At 58.5% G+C, this 27,098-nt stretch overlaps 1 protein-coding gene, 1 long non-coding RNA gene and 1 pseudogene across 2 annotated transcripts; all 3 read right to left on the bottom strand.

Annotated features, from left to right (window-relative positions):
• Positions 1-6,498: 6,498 nt before the first annotated feature.
• Positions 6,499-11,518, bottom strand: LOC132243741 (E3 ubiquitin-protein ligase TRIM39-like; annotated as a pseudogene).
• A 1,405-nt stretch (positions 11,519-12,923) lies between these two features.
• LOC132244176 (uncharacterized) lies at positions 12,924-19,114 on the bottom strand. The gene is made up of 3 exons (XR_009455758.1): positions 18,863-19,114; positions 14,144-14,164; positions 12,924-13,005 (listed from the first exon to the last, which is right to left on the bottom strand). It is a non-coding gene; the product is annotated as an uncharacterized LOC132244176 (long non-coding RNA).
• A 1,955-nt stretch (positions 19,115-21,069) lies between these two features.
• Positions 21,070-23,460, bottom strand: LOC132243740 (myelin-oligodendrocyte glycoprotein-like). The gene is made up of 3 exons (XM_059714131.1): positions 23,179-23,460; positions 21,781-22,128; positions 21,070-21,167 (listed from the first exon to the last, which is right to left on the bottom strand). Exons 1-3 carry the CDS (start codon positions 23,282-23,284, stop codon positions 21,070-21,072), a joined length of 552 nt encoding a protein of 183 aa, XP_059570114.1. The 5' UTR covers positions 23,285-23,460.
• Between the last annotated feature and the right edge of the window lie 3,638 nt (positions 23,461-27,098).

Here is a 27,098-nt window from a genome sequence, read left to right as displayed (position 1 = left end):
CAGCCGCCCTGGGCAGCCCCCTGGACATCCCCTGCAGCCCGGTGGTGCAGCCCAGCACCAGCCGATGGGAGGGAGCATCCAGTCCCCCGGCTCAGCCCCGGGTCTGCCCCCTCCCCACCTCCCCAGCATTGGCCGGGAGCGGGCGGGAGCTGAGCCCATGGGCCCCACACTGCTGCCGGACGCCACCTAAAAGAAGACATGGCGGGGGCTGTTCTCCAAGGGGCAGACACCGGAGCTGAAGGGTGGTTCCACCAGCAGTGGTACCTGTCCCTGTGTGACCGACTTGGGACCAAGTCCCAGCTCCAGGCCCCTCAGGGCCCGCTCGTGTAAGCAGGTCCGAGGCAGGGGGTGCGGTGCGGGCTGAGCCATGAGGTGCAGCCACATCTGGCCAAAGGCTGCAGCCAGCGGGGGCTGCTCCAGTCGGTGCCACCGCTCCGCGCCCTGCTCTGCTCCCGTGCCACTCCCACTGCTGCGGCTGCTGCCCCACGGACAGGCACCAAATGTGGCCCCTGCCAGGTGGGACCTGCCCCCAGCCTGGCGCAGGGCGAAGTGACTGAGTTGGCAGCGCAGGATGAGTGTGGCTGCTGCCCGGATCATACGCCCAGCCTCAGTTCATAGGCGCAGCTCTGAAAAGTGGTTTGCATTGCAATTTGTTCCCTCTCAGGGTCAGGCCTGAGAGACTGGAGGCAGAGTGTTGTTCTGGCGAGGAGTGTGCCCCACGGGGAGTCGGGGTTTGTTGTCTTTGCTAGATTCTGGTGGGCAGGTTGTGGGGTACAGGAGAGAGTTGGCAGGTTTTGTGTTTTGAGCTGTAGGAAGGTGGCTTCAGTTCTGGTGATGAGCTTAGGTGCGTGTTTGACTGTACAAACCACCTTTCAGAGCTGGGCCTATGGACTGCACTTCATCAGCCTCCTGGGCAGTCGGTACAGAAACTCCTGGACTCAATGCACACAGTGGAGCCTGGCACACTGCGCCCGGCCGGACACCTGACAGCCCAGGCACCTCTGCACTTTTACCTGTGCTCCTACACCCCCTTTCCCCCCTACCCCCCACCCAGCCTGTCCCTCCCCCCCGACACCTCCATTTCCATTTTCACTGGCTTTCTCACCTGCATTGTGGGCCAGGCCAGCCGCTGGCTTCTTTACTATTCCTTCCACCCACGACCCGCTGCAGGTACTTCCTCAGCCAGACAAAGGGGTTTGCAACACTAAAGCGTCCAAAGATACATTTTTTTAAGTACTCCTTTTTTTTCATAATACACATATAGACATAAAAACACAAGATAAGCCGTCACACACCACGAATAACATTGTATGTCCAACACAACACAACACAATACTTTTACTTCTTGCTGTCAATTCCTGTATGAAACGACAGGCTCTGTGACACTTCTGTGTGGGTACCTTTGATGCCGATGCTGATGCTACTGGTGTTGAGCCAGCTGAGTTATTGTACCTGCTGTCAGGTAGAGCGGAGGACCGGGCGTGAGGCTGTAGGGGAGGAGGAGGCCTCAGTGGGGCACACTGCCGTGTTGTGCAGAGGCCCCAGCACCAGGAAGGGCGCACCTTAACACACACACAGTGTCACCCACCCACATCACGAGTTTTGCCTGTCGGCAGCTTGGGGTGCAGGGCCCCAAACGACAGAGTCCCCCCGCGAGACACACACGGCTGGTCCAGCACACACTCAGGCCTGGTCTAGGACACACACAGCTGGCAGGCTTTGTGACCTCAGTAAGAGCTGCCACCCCTGCAGGTTTGACCCCCTGTGTTGTAACACACAGCCATGACATGCGTTTGGCTTTCAAGAATTTGGGGTGCAGTTCCCCCAAGCCCCTACACCAATCTTCTTAAAACATGGCACACTTAGTGCTCTCCACAGAGGCTACCATCCCTACCAATTTCATCCAAATTGGACAAAAACAACCAAGTTATAGATGTTCCATTGATTCCCCATTATACCCTGTGGCCAGATCGCCGACCTGGCTCTGAAGCTTCGGAGCCACTTCAGCCGGATCGAGGTGGAAACCCGGTCTGGAGCTCCAGACTGGATCACTGCCATCCTAAGTGGCCAGATCCGAAGCCGGATCGGATCACTGCCGACTCGCACAGCCCTACTGCCGGAAGCAGCGCAGGGGACCCCGCAGTGGGCGGTGTGTTGGAGGGGGCATCTCCTCCCCCCGGTGCAGGGAGTGACCCCGGGTGGAGCTGAGTGCCAGGTCAGTGTCTGCCCACTGCTGCCGTCCCTCCGGCTGCTACGTCTCCTGTGTCTTGTTTCCACAATTTAACAGATCCAGGTGGAGTCTGCGCTGCCTCCGGAGGGGCCCGGGGAGGAGAAGCGGGAACAGCAAAAAACATGGAGCTACAGGCCATTCACACCTTTCAAACACCTTCATTTCAACCTTGATTTAGCCCATAAACCTGCACTTATTTCACCCTTGCCCAGGCCTTATCTTGCCAGAGCAGAGATCCTTGCTGTGGGGTTGCAAATAGCTGGCATATGAAATGAGACCAGCTTGGCTGCAGCCGGCCAGGGGAAGGGCTGGGATGTGGGTGCTGCTCGTTGCAGGTTGGGACCCCAGTCCTGCCCACTCGAGCACCACAGCACTGGAAAGAGACCTCGGAGTCCCGGCTGATGCAAAAATGAACACGAGTCGCCATGTGACGAGGTAATAACCAAGGCTAACCGCACTCTTTCTTGCATGGGCAGGTGCATCACGAGCAGGTCTAGGGGTAACAGGGGACTTTAGCCGAGCCCCTGTTACCAAGGGTGCAACTGTAGGCAAAATGAAGTCACAGGTGAAGGCAGGAGAGACACTCACCTCCGGGACAGGCTGCAGCGGGCTGGGGCTCGGGGCGGGCGGGAGCGCTGACCTACGGTCTCCCGGCATTATTAGTACTCCAGGAGTCATCAGACTTCCCTCGGGGCAGGAGGAGTCACCGATCCGGCCGTACGGATCCAGGAGGAAAGGCAGGAGAGCTCGTGCCCAAGGAGGTGCCCGGCATCGCCAGAGGGACAGCGGCTCCGGGCCAGGCTGCAGGGCAGGGGCAACCCAGAACTGATGCACGCGGCCAGTCCGCCGCCTCCAGTTTAACCAGTCGTTGCCTCGCCTGGCCAACCCGCCGCCGCCAGCTAATGAGACGCTTAGCAAGGAGATACATTTGTCTTTAAGTAAAATAAAGACTTCCACCGTTGGAAACAACTAACTGGGTGGTCTGCCTTATCTTAACCCACTCCTCAGGGAAGAGCATCCTTTCATTTCCCCTTCTTCTTACTTGAGGCAGGGGAGTGCTGAGCAAGACGGGGCGGACGGCAGACGCGCTCCTTCAAATACTTACAAGTATCATCCAGAAGACGGTAGAGATCTGGCTCGGAGATTTCCAGAGAGAGCGTTTCAGATGGATCAGACTCTCTCCCGGTGTCCTGATGCTTGGGCCATGCTGGAAAAATGGCTTCTTCTCCTCCTTCTTGGCCCAGGCCCTTGTATCGCCTGTCTGACCTCAGCAGCCCAGTCCAATAAACGCCAGCAGTGTTGGCAACTAGCAAACCAATATAAAAAGCATCACTGATTACCTGGTCAGAGGAGCAGGGGCTTTTCCCTCCCCCGCTCAGGTGACCAGAGGGACCGCACCCTCGGCACCAGGCTTTTGTCACGTAGGCAGGGAGGAAAATCCCCCTCCCTTAGGGATTCGACCCCAGTGTCCCAAGCTGACCAGGACAGGTTTCTGGAGAGAGACACAGACGGTGGCATTTCTGCCACACTCCCAGTATGTCCCAGTGTCCTGTTAGGTTCCCCTATCACCATTGCCCCCCTCCCCATGTCTCGAAGCATCCTGCAGTGCCTCTGAGCAGCCTGCGCAGCGTCCAAGTCTCGTGCTGGGCCGGCTGTCACCAGGGTGTCACTGCATCGCTCTGCTGTAGCTCATTTCCACTGCACTTCCACATTTGGGGCCCAGACCTTGGCTCCTGCCCTCGGTGAGTCCCGTGCTGAGCACCCTGCAGGCCTCTGTCTCTACACATTGCAGCTCTAGAGTGGCCTACCAGAATACTGGGAGGCACTGGGGATACTGGGAGACACACACCCTCCCCTTCCCCCACAGGATGCCCACCCAGGTGCCCCTCCGCACCCCCAGGGCTGGGCCAGGCAGGAGCAGGTCTGGGCCCTGCCTCGCTCCTGGCACCTCCCACAGGGGCCAAACCCAGGACTGGGGCAGGGCTGTGCTTGTGGGCCACAGGCTGCAGGGCCCAAGGCAGGGCCCTGGCACTGGGGAACAGGACCATGTTTCAGGGGTCACAGCTCTCCTGCCTCTGGGAGAGCCGCAGACCCAGCTCAGTCCCCGGCACCAGCATTGCCACGGGGTCCATTGTCAGGGCCAAGGGGCTGGGGGGCACTGGGCCAGTTACCACCATGGCCAGCAGTGCACAGTGGGACAGCTGCATCCTGGGGGGAGAAGGGCTGTCACAGAGGACCTGGGCACCTGGACAACCCCGATGCCCAGAGAACCCAGTTGTCTCAATACCCTCCCAGGATCTCCCATTAGCTCCAGTGCTCTCCCAGTGCCTACCATTATCATCCAGTGGGTCACAGTACCTGCCTAGGAACCCCCGTTACCCCCATGCCTCCCAGTATCCCCCAGTGATTCTCAAATGAGAAACAGAGCAAGAGCAGACACAACCCTTGATCCCCTCTTTGAGGAGGGGGTGACACTGAGTGGGGCCCTGCTGACACAGACACGTGTCTAGGTCCCTCTGGCCATGGTGCATCACAGGGAAAAGGATGTGGAGCTGTTTCTTTCTCCCCCTCAATCCCTGGGGCAGCAACTGGCTGCGGATCAGGATCCTCCTGACTCTGCCCATCAGAAGTTCCCACGGGCCAGCAGTGATGGGCACCAGCACAGACTGTGATGGAGGCACACAGGCAGTATCTGGCCCAGTACAGTGGAGATGCTGGGGTGAAAAGGGACTTTGACATCAGTTTGATCTGGATCAGTGCTTCCCATCCAGGTGTGGTGAGCTCCTTAGCTCTGGTAGATGTGCAAACACCTATACGCGATTCACAAAAGCAACACAAAGCTTTGCAATAAGAATCCAGTGTCAAAACCATTTCTGATCCATTGTGGCCTTTCTGAGTTCTTTGCACCAGAAGAACTGCTATATTATTTTTCAGTAGCAAAGCAAGTGAAAAGGAAGAGCAGGCATTTTCTGAGGGTGCCTTGAGTCTAATGAGTGGGGATCTTGACTCTAAAAATATTGGAGAACTATTGTTGTGTAGTGAGAGAGGCAGCTAGCTCTGTTAGCGTGAAGTCCAAAGGAAGCAGGATAGAGATGCACCTTATAGACTCAGGAGGCCACAATTCCTGGGCCATGGGCCAGATCTTGCCTACAGAGCCAAGTCATGCATCCCCACAGGTCCAGTGATTCGGTGATGGCGGTTATTTTGGAGATGTTGGGAGCTGTAGACAGTAGCAGAGTGCAGTAGGAGACTGGGACATGTGCCCTGGGCACCAAACCCAGGGGCAGGAGGTGAAAAAATACTAGTGGCTACACTGCCAGGAGCACCGCTAGGGATGCTGATCTCCCCTCCCTGCTGCTCCCCACCCCCAGGCACCCTGTACCCCGGGCACTCAGGCACAACATGACATGTGCTGGGCCTGGGACACTAGTGCCGTCCGACCCACATGAGGCCCATGGTGTGTGGCTCTGGACTTGCACACTAGAAAGCTTGAGCACCACCAGACTTACTGAATCCCAGATGCATCAGCTTTCAGGAGCAAGTGCTCACTCATCAGAGGGTAAGAAATGATGTGCAGACAGCCGGTGTACAATGCAAAGGTATTTATTTTAAATATAAAAGGGAATAGTGGGAGGGGAGAGAAGAGGAGGGGAGAGGATGGGGTCAGGGGGGAAGGGAAACAGTGCTGAGAGAGGCAAACAAATTAACAAAATAAAAACCCCAAAGTGATTGTAGTGATGTTAGTGAAGGATGAGAGTTTGGAGACAGTCCCTCCCAGGGGGGTGCTATGCGTGTGGGCATGTATGGCACCTGCCCCCAGTGGCTGGGGAGAGCACGGCTCCATCGGCGGCTGCTGCACCCCAGTGGTGGTTAGTGGGGAGCTCTCAAAGATGCTGTTGGCACTGTTGGCGCGGCAGGGGCGGGGGTGGGGGTGAGTGCTGACCTGGGGTCAGTGAAGACCCACAGGCATCGCCAGCAGCATCAGTGGCGGCCAGGGCTGATCATGGACTGCCTGCAGAAACTGCGAACAGTGTCGGTGGCACCTTTTTGCAGGGAGTGCACTGCAATGCTCAGGGGGTGCACGTGCACCTGTGTGCAGCCCCTAAGCATTGCCCCTGCATTTGGGGATTGGGAGATGACACCTGGGCCTGGGCAGCACCAGGGTCCAGGCTGGAGCAGCTCCTGTGTTGGAGACCCCAGCCCTGACCCGCCAGCCTGCCCCCCACCCTGGGGACGCCGAGGGGCTGGCAGTCGGGGCGCGAGGAGGGGACAGTCTGTGCCCCCCGCGGGTCATGGCAGGGACAGGGATTCCCTCAGGGCTGGGCTGGGACCGGGCACAGGGTCAGGGGAGCCATGTTGGTGCCCCCAGCATTGAGACTAGGACTGAAGAAAGGGCGCAGGGTCCCGGAGAAGGTGTCAGTGAAAGTGAAGAGATGGGACCTGTTGGTCACATTGTAAAATGAGACCTCGCCTCCCTCGTAGTCCAGGAAAACCCCCACCCGCCTGGGGTGCACGCGCACGGGGAGGGGCGTCCAGGGGGAGGTGCAGGGCTTGTGTCCTCCATCTTCCAGCCACACGACCCAGTATCCACGGCCAGGTGACAGCGTGATCCCCCCCTTCCTGCGCACAGACTCCCTGCACACGCCCACGTACCACTGTCTTGTCTCCCACCTCCACCTCCCAGTAGCGCCTCCCGCCCGTGAACCCCTCCGAGCCCAGGACACAGGGACAATAATCAAATCTCTCCGGGGTGTCGGGCACATGCTGTCGGGTGTCTCTGTGTTGTACACATTTCCGATCCTCAGACAGGACGAGGTTGGGATGAGCCGTGTCCGGGTCCAGAGTCACGTCCACTGGAGAGAGAGTCACGGGTCAAGGTCGGGGCAGGCGGGTCCCCAAAATCACAGAGAATTCACCGCATCCCAGGAATCGTGGGTCAGTCCCTGCTGGGAAATCACCATCGCCCCAAGGGGAAATGGAGAGAACAGGAAATGGCCCCAGGGCAGAGAGGGATGTTCCCACCAGACCTCTTCATCCCTGGGGCAGAGTGGGGGCTAGAGGGCCGGGTGCTGCACCCACAGGGGGGAGGAGAGAGGGGCGGGTGCCATGGGGTGGGCACCAGGTGAGGGGAGGGCATGAGATTATGTCATACCAGCAGGTCCCTGTCCTGCCCCTCCCCCACCCCAGGCTTGGCTGCCTGGCCCCACTAGCACAGCTCGGGGGTGATGGGGCAAGAGGGGCAGCGCCTTCCCCATGAGCTGGTGCCACAGGCGCTGTTGGGAAGGGGGTGAGGAGGGGCAAGGAGGTAGACTGGAGGGACAGGGGGGACGGGCTGGGAGACAGCAGGGAGCAGAGGGGCCCAGCAGAGCAGCCTGCCCGGAGGAAGGGGTGGCAGGGGGAGCAGAGGGCAGGGCCCAGGGGTCTCTGTGCTCTGGGCCTGGGTCACTTGGTTTGCGGCTGACAGCTGGTTGGTGCCTGCCCCTGCCCATCCCAGGCTGGGCTGCTCTGCCCCAGCGGGGACCCTCATGTCCCCAGCCCTGTGGGCACAGGACTGAAGCCAGGGCACCCCACAGCCAGCGCCTCCCCAGAGCCCAGCCCACGCAGGGCCATGCATGGGGCTGGGTGCACGGGGTGGGGAGGGAAGGGGAAGGGCAGTGGGGAAGCACTGACAAGGGGACTAAGCACCGCAGAACAGGGCCCATTGCTCATGACTCTGGGGCCATTGAGTAGAGAGACATTTCCCCTCCCTCTGGGCTCAGCTGCACCAGGCACAAGTCCCAGCTCACCCCTGTTGTGCATCTGCTCTAGGGGTCCGCGCTGCAAATACTGCACTGGGCCAAGGACGCCCTGTGCAGACCAGCCCTGGGGCACTGCTGGGTCTGGGGCCTTCTGTCCCCGGAGTACTGGATAACCCCATGCCCGTGGGGCCCAGCTGCTGTAGGCCAGCCTCCATTGTGCCAGATGCTGCACACAGAGATGGCAGTTTTGAAACACATCTGAGTTACACTTGCTCTGGGGAAACACTTGGAAACACTTAGGAGCACAAACCCCAAAGGCTTCTGATAGGACATGGATAGGCCAAGGAAACAACAGGGGACCCCCAGCACTTATGGAAGGGCAGGATGGGGAGGGTGAGCAGCTTGGGAGTGGGGATCTGTTCAGAGTACTTCAAAAAAATATCCCCTGTGCTCTGTTCCCCAAATCTGCTGTGACATTTGCATTGGAAATGTCGCAGCAGGAGGAAATTGGCCCCTGCTCTCACCCAAAACCAGGCAAAAAAACAAAGACGGCTCCAGCTGAACCTCTCTTCCCAGAGTGTCTTGTCTGTCCCCAAATGCACAGCCCCCTGCATGCATGGGCAGACCCCCCAACACACACACGCATATACAATTCTTGCAGGGACTGGCCCACAACCCCAGGGAACGTGTGTGCTCTCCATCCCCTGCTCACTCAACAACCTGCCAGAGCCAGGACCAGAGCAGGGCTGAGGGATCCACGCAGAGCTCGGGCTCGAGCTCTCACTCCCCGATCTGGGCACAGAGTGGCCCAGCGCAGTCCCTCCCCACAGTCACTCTGGCTCCGGGATCATCAGACCCACAAGGGACAGTGACAGCTCTGCATGGCTGGGCGTGTGCATCCGTGTAGGGAGGGAGGCATGCTGTTTTCCTGAAGAGTCTCTTCCACCCATGACAGCCCCAGGGGTCACCCACACAACAGAGTTGACCTGGGCTATCAAAGCCATTTAAGATCTATGGGACTGACCCTCCCAGACCCAGGCATGTGTGTACCAGACCCAAGTGAAAGTGGATACTTGGCTTCAGCTCTGTGCGGGTCAGGCCTGCACTGACTGCTGGTTTGCACCACCCTGGGCACAGAACAGCTGCAGGGACCCAGGCATCTGGGTCGGCATCTCTTGCTGCCTGGAGGGGCTGGTGCTTGCACTGGTGTGTCTGTGCTCTCTGGGCAACCCCAGGCTTGGCTGAAGCCTCCTTTCTGCCCTCCCTGCTGCCTCAGGGAAGGAGCAATGAAGCCCCTTCCTGGAGGGAGGAACCTGGAGTAACAGAAGTCACCGTCCAAAGCCCAGGAAACACACACGGCCTGAGCAAGAGCTGCCCGCAGGAGAAGGAGAGGGGTTTCCCTGGGCACTAAAGGCAAAAGGAGCACCTGGGCACAGACTGGCGGCAGCTGGGAGACGACGTGGGTGTCAGGGAAAGAGAGTGAAGGACACCAGGAGGAAGCAGCAGGGAGGGAGAGACATACTGGCTGCGTGGCTGGGAGAAGAAGCCCTCAGCCAGCAACCCCTGAGCCGGACAGCCCACTGCCGCCCTCCCTGCCGCACAGGCTGGCTCCTGCCCTGTCGCTGTTGCAGCACTGGGATGTGGGTGCTCAGGCTGTGCTGGGAGCCATGGTTGGGAACAGCACCTTGCAGCCAGGAGCCCCCTGAGACCAGTCCACTGAGCAGCCTGCAGAGCAGGCCCCATGGGGGCTCGGGGGGCTCTGCTGCCCCTCCCAGGCAGCCAGGAAGGAGGGGAGCAGGGCTGAGCTGATGCTCCTGCCAGTCAGGGCCCCTGACTGCAGCATCTCCTCCTTCCCCAGCCTGCAGCCAAGCCCCGGGGCCAGAGCTGCCTAGCACCTGCAGACTGTGGCTTCATCCTCTCAGCTCTATAGCCCCCAAAGCAACACGACCCTCCTACCGGGCTTCTCTCTCCTGACCCCAGCACCACAGATCAGTCATTTCCTATCTTATCATCCAGGCCAGATTCCCTTCCCCCACCCTCCATGCTCTGCTCTTGCCCCTTCCTCACCCCTCACCCTGCAGCTCTCCAAGCCCCACTGACTTCCACACTCCCTTTGTGTCCATCTCCCCTGCTGCCTGGGCACTAAAGGCCCAGATGGGGTGCAGCTCCTCTCTCCCTTGGCGGAGATCTCACACTTCTGGTGGATGAGGTTTGGAGCCTTGTTCCTCACCCCAGCGACCCTAAAAATAAGCAGCTGTCCTGGCCCTCTGCCCACTACCTGCCACTGCACCAGACAGAGAAGGAGGAGTGGTGAGACCCATGGATGGTGTGGCGGGCCAGTGGGGGTGTTCCTGTGCTGAGCCACCTGCATCACTGCACCCGACCAGCTACCAAGCTCCAGGTGTGTCCCTGGGGTGCCTACGCCTGGCCATCCCCTTTCCGCAGCACACCCACAAGCCTGGGGAAATGCTGCCACCACCCGGACTCAGGTCTCTGTCTGGGCCCTGTGCCACCCGGGATACACAGGCCCTGTAGTCCTTGGGGATCTGGGGTGCTTCTATAGGCCTGAAGCACTCCCCTGTCACCTCCTGGGCAGGGGGGGAAGTAAAAAGCCGAGCCCACCTTAGCAGGTCCCTTCCATCTCAACCATGTACCGTAAAGCTTGCTATAGCGGATAGCTTTACTGGGTGGGGAGGGGAGGCTCAGGGAGGGGGACAAGCCAGCGAAGTATCCGAAGAGCACATCTGAGCAAACAGAAGCAGCCTGGTAGCCTTGTGACACGCTCCAAGAACACCGTTCCTGGGTACGTTTCTGGTAAGCTACTCGCACATGGATCTGGAGTCTGAAAGAGCTGCACAACCCGTGTGCCTGCTCCATGTTCCCAAAATATGTCCCCTTCCCCTTCCTCATGTGGCCCCTTTTATACACCTGTTGTGACCTCATCACTAAAATCCCACCACCAGCAGCCCCATTGGCTGTGGGCCGATGTTTCCAAATGACATCAGCCCTTGCCAGGTGAGATGGCCAGTCACATGGCCTGCAATGGCAGGGACACTTGAGACAAAGAGAGCAGGTCCTCCTGGGTCAGGCATGTCTGCAGCCCAGGTCCCAGCTCAGTGATAAATGAAACATGGGGGGGGTGGGGGGGAGCGCTGCCTGGTCACAGCAGAGGGGGACTGGAGGGGCGATTCCTCCACTCGGTGACAGCAGGGAGCAGCTCGACCCCTCATTAGCAGGAGGCTGAAGAACCCCGTCCAGGGCAGCCCCACTGAAATTGGTTGGCCCCAGCATTCCCCCAGAGCAACTTCTCTGGGGAACGTCCTGTCTCCTGTGCACACAGGCAGGGACATTGTGACTCCGCCTGGTAGTGCTTGCGAGGGGTGTCAGGGCAGAGCAGAAAGCAAAGGTCCCTGGGGAGACAAGACCAGGAGTCTCTGATGAAGCATTGGCTCCACTTACCTGCATATTGTCGGGCTCCGGCAAATTCTGAAATAACCAGAAACCAGAGGTCACAGAGGTCACACAACCAGGCACAAACCCCACAGGACATATGTCAGTGGAAAAGACACTGCAAAAACCAAAACCACAACTTACCCAGCTCTGCCAAGGGTCTCAGGAAGGAAAGGGGAGGAGAGCAAATAAAGTCACGAGTCAGTTAGTACCATGGTTGCCAACTCTCTGTAACTCTACTGGTGTCCCATAAAATATACAGTAAAAACCACGGGCCCATAACATTTGTGAAAAACTTGAGTCCTCCATAAATAATCGATCCACAGGGAGCTTGATAGACAGGCAGAGCACAGCACTGTCCCCGGTGTCTGAGCGGGACCTGAGCGCCCTGCAGGGAGCTCTTGTCAGGGCTTTGGGGCTCGCAGGAACCTGCCTAGACCTCTCCTCTCCCCCAGCCACGTGCTGCTGCTGGGTCCAATGGCTTGCCCCCTGTGTCTCTCAGATGCCCACCTCAGAGGTACGAGGAGCAGGGTGGCGTGGCTGGCAAGAAGCTGTAGGACAGAAGCAGGGGCCAGAGTGGGTGGAGGTCTGTGCCAGAATGGGGGTAGCAGCGTTGGTGAGGTACACTAGGACGTGGACTAGGGCGGGGTGTCATGCCATGTGGGGCATGGTTAGGGGTGTCAGAGTGTGGGGGTGATTAGGGGCCCCCTGGGGTGGGGGCATCATATCGTAATACCACTGCTGCCATCAAGCAGGATTGGCAATCCAAGAAATTTTTTTCCATTTAAAATCTTCCAACTTCATACTGAAAACCAAAGCTTTCTGCTACACTTGGTGTTGATCCCCTACACATGAATCCCACTCTTGTCACTCCCTCCCAAGGCCTGGCAGAAGGGCTGAATTTACATTATGTGAAACACAGATCAGTAAAAACATATGTCTTTAAAGAAAGGGTGTCATATCAGTAAAAGCTTTGTAGATGGTCAGTAAAAAAAAATAAAAAGGTTTGAGGTGGAAAGACTGGCCAATAGCCATGATCTTTACTGACAAGTCTGCCCCCATGCTGAACACACCCCACATCAGCTTCAGTGGACATGCTGACTGAGTTCAGACTGCAGGATCGGGACCACAACCCTTTGCCTTGGATACTGCTTTGTAGCCCCTGATCCTGAGATCTCCCCATCCCCTCTGGGAAGTGAGAGGAGCTGCCCCAGGGACATCACTCAGGTGCAAGGAAACATTGGGAAGAAAGCCCTGAGCCATCCCCAACTCAGCCCTTTGGGCAGAGACAGGGCAGACTGACTAGAGCGGGCCCTGCCCACACACCCAAGCAGTCCTCAGCAACAAGGGGTGCTCAGCTGGTGCGAACAGCACCCCCCGCACCAGCACTATGCCAACTGCCCCCATCCTGATGTGGGGGTGTGGGACAGTGTGTGGGACTGGACCCTTTCATACAGAAGTGTCCTTGTCACAAGACCTCCCTGGAGATGGGGAGGGATGCGTGGCTGGGTACCAGGGTTTTGCCAGTGAAGTCAGGGGGTCAGGGGGGCAGTAAAAGGCACTTACCTTTCATTGCTTCATACTTTGCTGCAACGTGAAAGAGAACGAGAATTAACCTGGAGTCCCACAAATTCCCTGGCCCGGGCCCAGGTGCAGCAGCCTCTCCCCACCCGTGGTCATGGACAGACACTGCAGATCTGTGCTCCAGGCATCAAGCCGAGTCCAGCCCAGGGCCATGCGCTGTGTGGGCAGGACCCGGCTCTGCTGTCCCGGCTGCCTTGGGCACATCCTCTTCACCAGGCTCTGCACAGACACCCGGGCACCGGGCTCAGCTGCCTGGCTCCAGGACGCCCCACCCCTTATAGCACCTCTCCAGCAAGGTGACTTGTCCTCACTGGGCTGCCGGGCACTCCCCTTCCACCCTCCCTGCCTGCCCTTCCACCACCTCTGCCAGGGCGCCTGCCTCCTCTTCCTCCCTCTCTTGTCTTCTGGGGGTTTCTCCAGAGCTCTGCCCTCAGTTGCCCTTCTCCCCTCACACTAATCATCACTTCACATCATCTTCATCTGGCATTGCGTGCTGACAGCTCTCAAATCCACCTCCTGGCCCAGGGGTGCATCCTACCCCCTCTCCCCTGCCACCAGCCCCAGCCTGGCTGGGCTCACTAGCCTGTGCTCTAGGCTGTTTCCTGCTCACTGCAGGTGGAGGGAGGCTGAAGAAAACTCCTCCTTTCCCCTCCCAGCCCTCCTCTCTCACTGCACACAGCAGCACACTCAGCCCCACAATCTCAGGGTGTCTCAGACTCCTCTCCTTTTGCTTTGCAACCCTCCACCCCAGCCCCTCTCACTCCTGTTCCCAAATCCTGCTCCTCCATGGCCTCATGATCCAGCCTCCCCTAAATCCTGACAGCCCAATTTCTCACCACCCTCCTCTCAAGCTACAACTAATCCAGCCCCTCTAATCTGTGCCCCCCATATGCATCCTGCCCCTTAGCCCCTGGCTCCTGGAGAGACAAGCCCTGTCCCTGGGGCTCCCACGCAGCACTGCACAGGGGTGGGACAGAGCAGCAGGCTGGGGGTGCTGGAGGATGAGGTTTCTTGGGGAGCTCCTCAGCACACATCACACACAGCTTCTCCAAGGAGAGCCCTGAAGGCCTGCTGGGACACCAGCTGCAAAACAGGAGACCTCCCCCTTCCCTCCATAGGGAAATCCATGAAGAAAAGTTACCTTTGTCTGCACGGCGCCTCTCTGAAACAAACAGCAGGAGAGACGTGTTACACAGATGGAGACTGGACACAGTGATGAAGAGCACCAAGCAATGGCCTTTCCACTGTACCTATACACACAGGGGCTGTCCCTCACTGTCCCCCTTGGCCACAGCACACCTGGGTCCCCAAACCCACTGCACTCAGCCTTGGTGAGGCTGCAGCTGGAGTACTGCATCCAATTCTGGGCTCCACAATTCAAGAAGTATGTTGAGACACTTGAGAGAGTCCAGAGGAGAGCCGTGCACATGATCAGAGGGCAGGAGAATAGGCTGTATGAAGAGAGGCTGAGAGCCAGGGGACTCTTCAGCCTGGAAAAGCACAGGCTCAGGGGGGGCGTGGGGGCAGCTTATAAGTACATGAGGGGTTTGCATCAGGATGTGGGGGAACATCTGTTCACCAGAGCGCCCCAAAGAAAAACAAGGACCAATGGTCATAAACTCCTCCAAGACTGTTTTCGGCTGGATATAAGAAAAAAAAGTCTTTACTGTCTGTGCCACCAAGACCTGGAATAGACTCCCTCCGGAAGTGGTGCAGGCACCTACTTTGTACTCATTCAAGAAATGTTTGGATGCTTATCTTGCTGGGATCCTTTGAATCCAGCTGACCTCTTGCTCCGGGGCAGGGGGGTGGACTTGATGATCTTTGAGGTCCCTTCTAGTCCAAAAGTGTATGAAATCTCTGAAACCCTTTGCCCCTCCAGATGGGGTGAAAGGAGTTGTCAGCAACTTATGGGGGAAACACACTGCAAGGGGGGTGTAATCAGCCCCCTCCCAGAGTTACACACCAAGGAAAGCTCAGGGGAAACTGAAAAGAAGCTGCTGCAGGCTGGAAATGCAGATACAGTCCCTGAACATCCTGATCTCTGCCCTGCTGTGATTCCCTAAGGAGGGGGAACCTTTAAAGCATATTTAATACTAAGTTCCCTTGGTTCAGAACTGCAGCCCCAGTCCTACATTGATCCGGGCTGTGGGACTAGTACCTGGGGTCCGGGCAGGGCAGAGTTAAGGTTGGCCGTGCGCTCCAGGGTAGAGTCCTGCCCCTCGCCCCACTGCAGGCCACAGAAGGGCCAGAGCCCAGGGGATCCCATGTGAGGAGGGATCCTGCTATGTACTGGCCAGGTCTCCCTGTCTCCTGCAATGGCATGGACCAGGGAGTGTAAAGGCTGCTCAGGGCGGTGGGCTCAGGGACCCCTTCTGCAATAGTCACCGTGCTGGTAAAGACATTGGCTTGTTCCCGTGAGAGCTGGTCTGTGTCCCCAGGAGCAGCCCTTCAGTGCACTGCTGGGGTCTGCAATGGAAATGCGGATGGCCCTTAGCTGGGGACAAACCAGGCTGACACTTGGCCTGCTACAGTCAGGCAGGCACTTTGGGCTCTGTCTCCTGAGTGTCCCTGCATAGACCTGAGCTAGCTTAACTGAGCCACGGGGACCACTGAGGAAAGCACATTTCTTCTGTGTTTGGACAAGAGTTCAGCACACGTTCCCCTGGGACGGGCAGTGGCAGCCGTGGCCCTGGGGCGAGCGAGGGGCTCCCTGTGCTGTGAGGGAACCTGTGGCCTCCCTTCAGCTCAGGACAGAGCTCTTGGTTGCTTCAGCTGCAACCTAATTCCTGTCATCCTTTTGGGACTGTGGAGTCATTTAGTACTAAACCAAGTGCTGCCAGTACTGTGCAGTCCCAGAGATGCACGGTTACTTTTTTTTGACAAGCTCTGGCAATGTAGTTCATCACTATGGTGATATAGTGTTGGCATCATGGTTTGTGCCCACTGATGCTATGTCGTACTGACAAGCTACGTCCCCCTAGCTCATTGCTTCAGTGACGTAGTGTCTCGTGTACACGCGCGTACTGTCACACGCACGTAAGGGGATGGGCCGACACAGACAGGTTTGCATCAGCTTCCCTGCGCACCACGTCCCTGCTGCCTCGGACTGACCTGCTCCAGGGCATGGTGCAAACTGCCCCACTCTTTCCTATCCCCTCCAGGACCTGCTCTAAAGGTCTCTTCCAAAGGAGCCATCCCCCTGCCCGGTCCCCTCTGACTCCTGCCCTTATGGCAGGGCTAGTTGAAGGTGATGCTATACTGGAGAGAGACTGGCCCAGGGGGGCTGGTTCCCTGCTCATACTGAAGGGGGGAGTTATCTCCCAAGTCAGCTTGGCCAAGACTGTGGGCTGGTTGGTTCCAGTTACTGGGATCATCGGGCATCTTTTACCCAATAAATTCTTGCCCCTGCAGCTGCCCAAGGTGTTGGTTGGGCCGTTGTCTCTCCTGCTCTGGGCCAGACTGTATGCTCTCTATCTTGGTGGTTTTTTCCCACTATGGGAACCTCTCCCCGGGGTCAGAAGTGTTTGTGTGATGCAGGGGAGCAGGGCCTGGATGGCTTTTGTTGTGCACCCTTCTGGCTAAACATCAGTTGTGTGACTGCCTGTGGCCACAAGGCACTGCAGTCAGGGGCCCACGTGGGCCCTTCCACTCTTGTGTCCCTTGGTCCTCATCCCTTTCCTGCTCTTTTCTGTGTCCATCCACTGAGCTGACCTCGAGGCTTCTGGAATGGGACTGAGGAAGATGAAGTGGGTCAGCAACGGGAGGCATGGACCTGGGCTGGATACCAGGTGGGTCCATCCTAGGCCAACCCCTGGCCTTGCAGCTAGTCCCTGCCCCTAATTGTGAGGACAATGGAGAGTAGCTGCGCCTGGGACCAGGGTAGAAGAGACATGTCCACGAGGGGATGGGGCAGAGGGGCCTTTGTCCAGCACATGCTCATGTCAGCCTGGGCGTAGTGAAGGAGGTGCGGATGGACCTGGGGGCCTGCCCTGGGATACAGTCCAGCAGGACACGGAGGCATCGTCATGCCTGACAGTCACTGCTCAGCACAGCTGGAGCGAGAGCAGCTGGGCCCAAGCACCAGTCCTGTGTGAGAATGGCCTTGCATGTCCCGAGTGCGATTTCTGTGTTTCCGCAATTGGAGACACCGGGTCAGGTCACAGCCATTGGCAACCCTAAGACCCTGCTCTCACCCACAGGCTCCCTGGAGACCAGGGAGCAAACCAGCAGGAAACCCCCACAGTGCACGAGACACACTAGCACACCAGCATGCGGTGCAGCCCGTTCTTGTGGGGCGATCTCAGGCCGAGCAGCCCTAGCTTTGAGGAGAGAATTGAATTTGGGAGAAACACTTTTTTTTTTTTAAATGAAAAATGTTCATGTCCCAAATCAAATCAGTCAAATCAATTCCAAATCCATGAGTCATCCAAGAACCACATGAAACCTTGCTACCAGCAAGCATCCTCCACCCCTGCCTGGGGTGTCAGATACTTCCAAATCCTTTGACAGGCATCCTCCGTGCAGGCCCACACCAAGAGGATTGGGGTTTGGATGTCCCTGAGTTTTGCTTGCCCTCAGCTGTATGGCCACAGAAGAAAGTGAGGGAGGAGTCTCCCATTTCCATAAAGTCCTTGTATAGCTGAGATCTTCCCACTGGAAGACAAAGTGGGAGACTAACTATGCATTACATCCGTCAGGGTACTGCCTCCTGCCAAGAAAGTGGTTTTCTCCTGCAACTAGGAAAACCACTTCCATGGTAATGGTGTTTCCCTGCAACAGGAAAAACACATTAATAGGCTCCCAGCACAGAAATCCTCCCTCCTCATCCATGTTTCCAACTGAGCAGCACAGATCTGGTGGGACAGCTCGCTGCAGTGTCATAGTTTCATAGTTGGTAGTGTCCAAAGGAACCTCAAAAAATCATCGAGTCCAACCCCCTGACCCGTGTAGGAAAGAGCTAGGTGTTTGTCCAGTCTCCTCTTAAAGACCCCCAAGGTAGGGGAGAGCACCACCTCCCTTGGGAGCCCCTTCCAGATTCTGGCTACCCTAACCGTGAAGAACTTCTTCCAGATGTCCAACCTAAACCTGCTCTGTGTATTTGTGGCCGTTGTTCCAGGTTAGTCCAAGGGGTGTCGTGGCAAACAGAGCATCTCCTATTTCTTGCTGCTCCCCTCCCCACCGATGAATTTGTAAATGGCCACAAGATCACCTCTCAGCCTTCCCTTGCATAGGCTGAAGAGATCCAGGTCCCTCAATCTCTCCTTTAAGACCTTACCTGCAGGCGCCTAACCATATGAGTGGCTCTGCTCTGGACCCTCTCAAGGTTATCCACACCCCTCTTGAAGAGCGGCGCCCAGAACTGGACGCAGTACTCCAGCTGCAGCCTGACCAGTGCCAGATAGAGGGGGAGCATCACCTCCCTGGACCTGCTCATCATGCGCCTGCTAATACGTGATAAAGTGTGGTTAGCTTTACCGATCACTTCATCACATCGGCGGCTCGTATTCATCTTGGAGTCAGCTATGACTCCGAGATCCCTTTCTGCCACTGTGCTGCCGAGAAGGTCATCCCTCAGCCTGCAGGTGTGTTGGTGATGCCTTCTCCCCAGGTACAGCACTTTGCACTTGCAGTGTTCGGTCTGGGCTCTTCACCGAGCTCCAGGGCTGTGAATCCACGTGGCCCCTTTCCTGGCTCAGATGTGGGGTCTGGCCTGCTCAGAGACTTCTCCCACAGCTTCAGTCCATCCCGGTGCTTGGAGCTCCTCTCAGAGCAGTGGATGGAGCCCGCGTCCATCCTGTCCTGTCCCATCTCCGAGGAGCTCACCTCTCCACACAGTCACCCCCCTTTCTTACGTTACCTGTCACACGGTGCTGCCGCCAGAGGCAGAAACTGCCCAGGAGAACGACAAGGGACAGAATCACGGCCAGAGCCACCGCCCATGGGAAATAGGGACCTGCAGGAGAAAGTGGCATTCACGTGGCAGCCCTGTGTGAGCAAATGCACAGGGCTGGGGGCAGCAGTAGCTTTCCCTGGGATCCTCCTCATGGATTTCAGGCCAACAGGCCTCCCCCATGCTTGATGCTTAGCACACTGGGAGCCCAAGCTAAAGACCAGCTAATGCACCTACTGTCCTGCCCCTGCCTGGAGGCAGCAGAGTGGTCACTGCAGGAATAAACCAGACCCAGCAGCACAACCCCTGCATGCAGAAGCCTCTGCCAGCTGGAGGCAAGAGAGATAGTGACCTCCCCTTCCTCAGGGCATCATGGGACCCTCATGGGAAGTGGCTCCTCATCCAGCAGGTCAGCAAAGACAAACAATGTCCCTTCAGTCCAGGGTTACAATACATCTGGGTTTTCCCAGACACGTCCTCTTTTGGGGTCCTCCCATCTCTGTCTGGGTCTTTTGTTTTTAATATCACCAAATGGCTGGGATTTGGGATTTTGCTCTGCTCAGCACCGAAGTTTCCCCCCCACCAGCACTGGGCTGCAGCAGGGCAGGGGAGGCACCGGCTTCTCCGGCAGGGGAGCGAGCTGGGGAGGGCAGCGGGGAGCTGCGTGCCCTCCAGGAGACACTTGCAGGGCTGCGGGGAGCAGGGGGCTGCAGGTCGGGAGTGACGGGCACCGGGGCGGGGAGGCAGGGGACGGTGGGTCAGGAGCTCAGGGCACAGGCAGTGCCAGAGGACTGTGGGCTGGGAGTGATAGGCAGCTGCAGGGCTGAGGTGGCTGTGGCTTGGGAGCGAGGGGCAGGGCCAGGGCACAGTCATATCTCTGCCCCCCCGCAATCATATTATACCCCCTCCTTCCTGTCAGGTGCCCTCTTTTTTGAAACTGGAAATATGCTAGTCCTGCTTCAGTCAGAGGCTGAAAGCTGCGATCTGTGCCAGTGTGAGGTTGTCCTGAATCTCAGTGTGACCCCTCATGCCAGGCGGCGCAGGCTGACCCCAGGGGCGCAGTCAGGACTGAGGTGCTCGAGTGCCATCAATGCAGCCCACAGACACTGTCCCCTGCAGCGCTGCCGGGGAGCCAGGCCGGGGAGGCTGGCCCCCTTGTCTGTCCCAGCAGCTTGTCCCCAGGGCTCTGCCGACCATGTCCAGCCGTGGCCCTCGGGGGACTCCTGCTCCTGCTCGCTCACCCCAGCAGCTACCAATGGACCATGAGCAAATCTTTCCTCACTGTTCTCCCAAGGCCTTTGAACCTCTTATATCTCCTGGCTGCAGTAGACTTGGACTCAGTCAGACCTTGCACCAAAGGCGTCCCAGGAGAGTGTGTGCAGGTACCAGGAGCAGGCTGGGAGTGAGCCATAGTGTGGGCAGTGCAGGTCCAGGTGCAGGGTTATGGGGACGAATCCCAAGGAGCAGTGAGGTCTCTCAGGGGATGTCTGCGTGGTGCAGCACGGCCCCATGCTGGGATTGCTGTGCAGACTCTGTACGTGCAGCCCCAGACCCAGGAACATCCTGGCCCCCTCACACTGTGCCATGCCTGGGGGGCACTGCTCTATGTAGGGGGCAGGGGGCAACTCTGGGAGTCCTGCCCTGGGGTGAAACTTTCACAGCACAGGCTGATGGGAAGCCCCAAACTGCAGCCCCTCCCCTGTCACCCTATTAGCCTGGTCCTGCCTCTGGGCTTGCATCTCCTCTCTCCTTCCAGGGCCCTGTGCCTCGACAGAGTGAGGCACTCAGAGCTCAGGAGCCAAGACTTATGGGATTCACCGTGAGTGACCATTATGTTAATGTGCACCCAGGGAAATGCACCCTGAGTCTCCTTGTGCACTCAGCCTGAGACACCTCCGAGGGTCTCAGAGTGGTGTCATGCTGAGCACCTGCCTTTGAATACCAGGCCCCGTCAGGTGACTCAGGTGGGACACTCAAAGCTGAGGCACCCCCAGTCTTAACTGGTTTCCTAAGGCACCCCCAGTCCTAAGTGGTTTCTGCCCTGGGTCCTCTGCGCACCAGGGCTGCTTTGACAGCTCCATGTGCTGCGCATGAATAAACTCCAGAGTAATGTGCCCCGCAGTTTATTTGTGAGCATTAATTGCACATGTAGCACCACCCGGTGACTTTTTCAGCTAGAGAAAGCTACTGGCTAACTGGAAGGACTTCCCTTCGTTATACACATAGTCTGTGACACCAATGTCAATCTGAGCAACACGCTGCACCATGGCATCTGCTCTAAGGCAAAGGTGTGGTGTGGTCTGGACAGGGTGGGAGCCCTGGGGATATACACCCAGCTGTTGTACCACAACTCCTGCACCTGCCGTCTCAGTCCCAGTGGGGTCCCTCAGCCCTTCACCTCCTCCCAGAGCAGAGAAACCCAACCCATGCTCAGCCTGGCACCCCAGCCCCTCCTGGAGAAGCTCCAGTGCAATTTTGCCCTGCTGCACACAGCTCGGTACAAGCAGTCCTCAGCGCCCTGGGTGGGAGCAGCGTACGGGAGACGGTCATTTGCTGTACTGATCTACAGTCACTGTGCTTGCTTGCTTCCCTCCTCAGACCTGCTGAAGATGCTCTCAGGGAGCAGGCACCGACTCTCACTAGCATAACTGGGGCCTGATTCTGCCTATTCCTCCACCCCTTCTCCCTCTCTCTCTCAGCCCCTCTCCATCCCCTGCCTCTGCTCTCTATGCCACCTCTGCCAGCATGGCAGGCACCAAAACTGCAGGCACCGGAGGCTGAGAGAAGACTCTGGGTGCTGACAAGTGAGTAAGTGTCACCTCCCCCTGAGCCCAACAGCCCCATTCAGGACACTGCGGGCGGGAGCAAACAGCAGAGGCACTGACCTGTCACCTGCAGCTCCAACAGAGCGTCACCTGAGGAGTCATTGGACTGGACGAAGCAGGTGTACAGCCCATGGTCAGAGCGTCGGACGCTGCGTATTCTCAGAGAGACGCTCCCATCGCTGAGGTCGTCCTTCACAAGTTGAGTCCTGCCCCGATATGCAGGCATCTGCTGCCCATCCTGATCCTGTCCACCTCGGTACAAGTGCACGTAGGAAGAGAACCCAGGCCGGAGCCACCGCACCTCCATGCTCTCAGCGCTCATGGGGGGCAACAGGTGGCAGGGGAGGACAGCATCCTCTCCCATGGTGACAACAACTGGCTGGCCTGGTCCAATCACTCTGAACTGGGCTGGGGAGCAGAGCAAGACACCAGAGAAAGGAAGAGTCAAGAACAACATCGGTGCAGCTGCAACAGGGCAGCAGAGTGTGAGCGTGGACAAGGGCAAACCTGCATCCCCGCAGCCTGGCTCCAACGGGCACAGTGCAGCATGGGAGCTCACAGCAGGGCCTGTCCCTGCTCCCATTATCATTGGGTCCATTTTCCGGTGCAGACACAGCCCCATAATGAGAGACGGGCACTGTAGGGGAGGGCAGCTGCCTGAGGCCCTATGCACTGAGGGGCAGCACCTCTTGCTGCCCCCAGGCACAGGGGAGGGAACCAGGGAGGTAGGGGCGGGGGCTGGGGCAGGGCTGGGGTTTCAGGCCACACCTTGTTCCAGGGGTCAGCAAGCCAAGCCTGGCACACAAGGCCATTTTGCTCAGCACACCACTGCCAGCCCAGGCTCTAAGCAGCTGCTGCCACCCACGCAGCCCGGGCTGCTCCCAGCAGGAAGGTGGGAGGCTGCAAGCCCTGCTGCAAGCAAGCTGGGCTGCACTGGCTGGCTGCAGCCAGGAGGCTGCAAACGGCACTCAGGCCAAAACACATTGCCTACCCCTGCCTTAGTCCATGAGGCTGCAAGGGGTGTCTGAGTCCCAGGCAGGCTGCAGTTACATTTCAGAGGAGACAGACTGGTCAGAGCGGTGGAGCAAAGACTGAACATGTTCACCAGCTGCTGAGAGCCAGGCCAGTGTGACAGACCACAGCCCAGGGGCAGTAAGTGCCAAGGGGCAAGGTCTCTACAGAGCAGTGGATGCAGGGCAGGAAGGGACAGGAAGGAGCAGGGGTTGGGCTGGTGCAGGGAGGGAGGGTGAAGCAGAGATGGCAAGTCAGCAGCTGGGAGATGCAGGCCTGCGGGGGCGGGGGTCCAGAGGGGGAGGGTCAGTGTCTGGCCTGGGCTGGGCCTGGGTCCCGTGGGGGCAGAGGTGGAAGCGGGTGTCAGGGTCACATCTTGGCTGTCACAGGGCAGCAGAGCTCAGTCAGAGAACAGCCGTAAATGCCACGGGGACGAGAGGCACCTACCTGCCATCGGATGGTGAATCTGGAGTGCAGCAAGGAGAGCGATGCAGCTGGGCAGGAAGGGGCTCCCTTTGGGGCCAGTGGGGAATGAGAAAACCTCTCTCTGCATAGTGATGTGGCCTGGGCAGCAAGGGAACACACAAATCCAACATACGTGTGCACAAGGCTGTGCCCACTGACCATGGCACCAGGACAGCTGGCAGGATGTGGGGTGCAGAGGGAAGGGGCTCTCCAGGAAGGCAGCCTCACACAGCGGTGTGGTTTACCCAGCAGCAGGACCTGGCACCTGTGCACACGAGCGCCTGCCCCATGGAGCTGCCCTGGTGCTGCAGCAGTGATGGGGGCTGGAGAGGTGCCTGCCCGGGACAGACCTGCAGGGACAGGGCTGGGGTGTCACCAGGCAGCTGGACCCCCATCTCTGTGCACCCTGAGGTGTGACTGACCCGGGCTGGCCAAGGGGTGAACGTGGCCAGGGAGCAGCCCTAAGAGCCCTGGCTCCTCCCCGTGCCTGCTGCGGAGGGGGTGGCAGCAGGAGCAGCTTCTGCTCCCCAGGGAGGGGCTCTGCCCTACCCCAGGGATGGCAATGACCCTGCGGGCACCACAGGAAGAACCGGTCTCCCGGGCACTGCCAGCTGGTCTCGGGGTGGGAAAAGTAACAGGGAAGTGCCAGCCAGGCCCCTTTCCCGCCTTTCCCTCCACACACATACTTGTCCCTTAGCAAAGATATTCAAGTTCCCTCAAAGACACAGCCCTCCAGGCTGCCAGAAAACACCAACCTCGGAGCCAGCAACTCCGCTCCCCAGAGCACTGACACCACGGGCCCCGTGCTCCAGGGACTGCTAAAACATCATCCTCAATGGCCTTTGTCCTGTCCAGCTGCCAGGGCCTCTGCTCCCAGCAATACCCTGAACTCCCTGCACTGTCCCACTCGGTCCCCGGTGCAAAGGCCCCGTGTCCCTCCTGCACCCACACACTGACACCCTGAGGAGTTGCAGAGCAGAGCGGGGCTGCACCGCGCCAGGAATACGTCCAGTCTCTGTAAGGGTCACACGAAGTGCTGAGCTGAGAGAGCCGGTCTGGGCCTCTGCCCAGGGTGCTGTGGGCCCTCTTCCCTACAGACACAGAGATGGCTTGCATGAAAGCAAGGGACCCAAGGCAGCCAAAGCAGATCACAGCCTGTGCCTTAGTCCCCTGTGTCTGCTGCCAGGAGCTGGACAGGGGACTGAGCAACGGCCTGGAGGCAGTTCCCCCATGCAGAGCCTGCACGCACTGTACGCACTGCACGCACTGCACACATCTGCACGCACTGTCACAGCTGGCTGCCCGGCATCTGCTGCGGGGTGGAGAGGAGGATTTGAATCTCCAGTCTGAGGGAGCTGCAGCCCAGTGTCCCCGTCCCTGCTTCCAGCACACAGCTGTCCCCACCGGGCCCAGCCCCAGCCCTGCGCCCCCATGGTTTTGGAGGAGGACGCACCAGCTGCCCGGTGGAAAGAGCGAGCTGGCTGCCGAGTGCTGGGCTCTGAGGCGCAGTCTCACAGAGGTGCCCACAACTGGGCTGAGCCAGGAGGTCCTGCATCTCCCTCTGCCCCTCAACCACATCCAGTACTCGTGGCCCCCATTCCCATTACTCTGTCCCTGTGCGTTGCAGGGCCAGGATGTGGAGCGGTTTCTCTCTCCTGTAGTCTCAGAGGCAGCAGCTGGCTGTGCATCAGCCCCTCCTGCCCCTGCCCATCAGTAGCCCCCACAGACCCCGCAGGGACAAGCTCCGGCACAGGCTGTGATGGGGGCACAGGCAGTGTCCCAGGGAGTGAGCCCTGGCCCTGGAGGGGCTGCGACAGGGGCTCTGCCCGGGGGGATTTGCCAGAGGGAGGAGAGGAGTCTCCCTCCAGGCTGGTGCTTTCCTCGAATGAGGTGCCAGGATATGGGCTCAGCTTGCCAGCTCAGTCCTGGGCCTCAGGGCTGACATGGCCAAGTGCCCAGCCCTGCCCAGGGCCCAGTGGGCACCGAGTGTGCTGGGAAAAGGGGCGGTGAGGGGAGAAGCCAGCAGAGATGCGGTGACCCTGTCTCATCACAGGCTCAAAGCCCACGTGTGGGGCACTGCGGTGGTGGGAGAAGTGGCTGCAGGAAGCACAGCTCTCCAGGGAAGGGGCCTGGGATCACCGATACGGGGTCAGGGTCACTCACCTGCGTGTCCTCAGACTCTTCTAGTCCTGCAATCAAGAGCAGAGAGGTGAGGATTCACACAGCAGAGACACCACAGCAGGACCCAGCGCAGACACGGACAAGCCCTGCTGTCCCCAATGGCCAAACCCCTGGGGCTGTCTGGAGCTGGGGCAAGGGGGGGTCGGGCTGCAGCGTTTGCACTCAGGTCCCTGCAGCAGCCGGGGGAGAATTGAACCCCCACGACTCAGGGAGCCCCAGAGGGAAGGTGTCCTCAGCAGCACCAATCCTGCCCCACTGGCCTGGCCCAGAGGAGGGGTCATGGTCCTTTCTGGATGGGGAAATGTTGGCATCACATTGCAGCCTACCAGGGGAGTCGGTGTCACCGTGGAGTCATCACTTCTCTGTGCCCTGGCGTCTGGCGCCTCAGTTCTCAGCCTTCCTTCCCGGCAGCCCAGACTTGCCCCTCTGCGTGTCTGGGTGCTTGTGTGTCCGACCGTTGTTATCTCACAACTACACACGCGCCTGGGGCAGCTCCAGCCCGGCCCGCCCATGGGCCTCGTCCCCACAGCACCCAGCTCGGCACGGTCCCACCGCAGATTAGGGCTGACGAAGCACCAGCTCCCCCTCGGCGTTTTCTGACCTGTGCCCCCGACACTCATCCCCTGCTGGGCTTCACTCACTGGGACAGGGATTTTACACCACCCTGAATCTCCCTGTGATCCCACCTCTCGCATCCAAGATGGACAGCAGATGCTTCAGCAATTCCCCCACCGCTGGGTCCAAGGACTGACATTTACAGAAGTAAATGGTACCACGGTCACTTCACTGATGTAGCAGACCTGTGTGTGGTCTCTGTGGACTGAGATATGGGGCCACGGGCCCTCCTGGCCGTGCGGAGGGCATTTCCTGGACATTTGGAGCATTGCTATGGAAAACAAAGGAAGGAGAGGAGTCTCGGCTGTGAGATAACAAGGTAGGAGCTGTGGGGCAACAGGGCCCTCAGGAGTCCAGGTCGTAGCGGACATTATCTGGTGGTTTCTGCTGGAGTCAGGAATGTATTTCCTCCAGCGCTGCCCACCGCCTGCCTCCACCCCGCCGTCCGTACCAGGTTTGGGAACGGATGCCGTATCGTGCTGAACACGTCAGTCGGGCGTTCTCTGCCGTGTCACGGTGAGGAAGAGGATACAAGACTGGACATCTCCAGCACACAAGGATGGACATTGGCTCTGACTACTGCTAATATTCCCCATAGAAAAGGAAGGATCCGCCTTCTGCCAGTCCTTGTTTCCACAGCAAATGTGCTTCTGTTTTCTAGCCTTTCACATGCTTTTTCAAATAAAAAGGATCTTTTCATTTTCTCCCACAAAACCAGGACGCTCCTCACTGGGGAGGTAATTCAGGAGATTCCCTGTTTCAAGCTACAGTAATTTAGGGTCCTGAATTACTGAACAGGCCCCACCTCTACACAAATACTCATATCGTTCTCTCTGAATTGTTCCCACAGGCGGTTTCTCATTTCCTGCCTCCGTCCCATAAAAGTCTGGGATTTAGGTACTCTGGTAGCGCCCAACCCTGCGGTGCTGGGTCCATCTTCCATGTGACGGAGTCCATCTCTAGGGAGGCAGAAGGAAGACTTGAAACACACGGGGTCAATCGTATCTCCCGTGTGACGGTGTCAGCTCTGCATTTTGCTGGGGCTGCGGGGTGGGCTGGGAGTGGCGAACGCCCCTGCCATGGTGCCAGCCGGCGTGTTCATCAGC

This window comes from Alligator mississippiensis, chromosome 11 (assembly GCF_030867095.1).
Source record: "Alligator mississippiensis isolate rAllMis1 chromosome 11, rAllMis1, whole genome shotgun sequence".
Taxonomy (NCBI): domain Eukaryota; kingdom Metazoa; phylum Chordata; order Crocodylia; family Alligatoridae; genus Alligator; species Alligator mississippiensis.
This window is presented reverse-complemented; position numbering and strand designations above follow the sequence as displayed.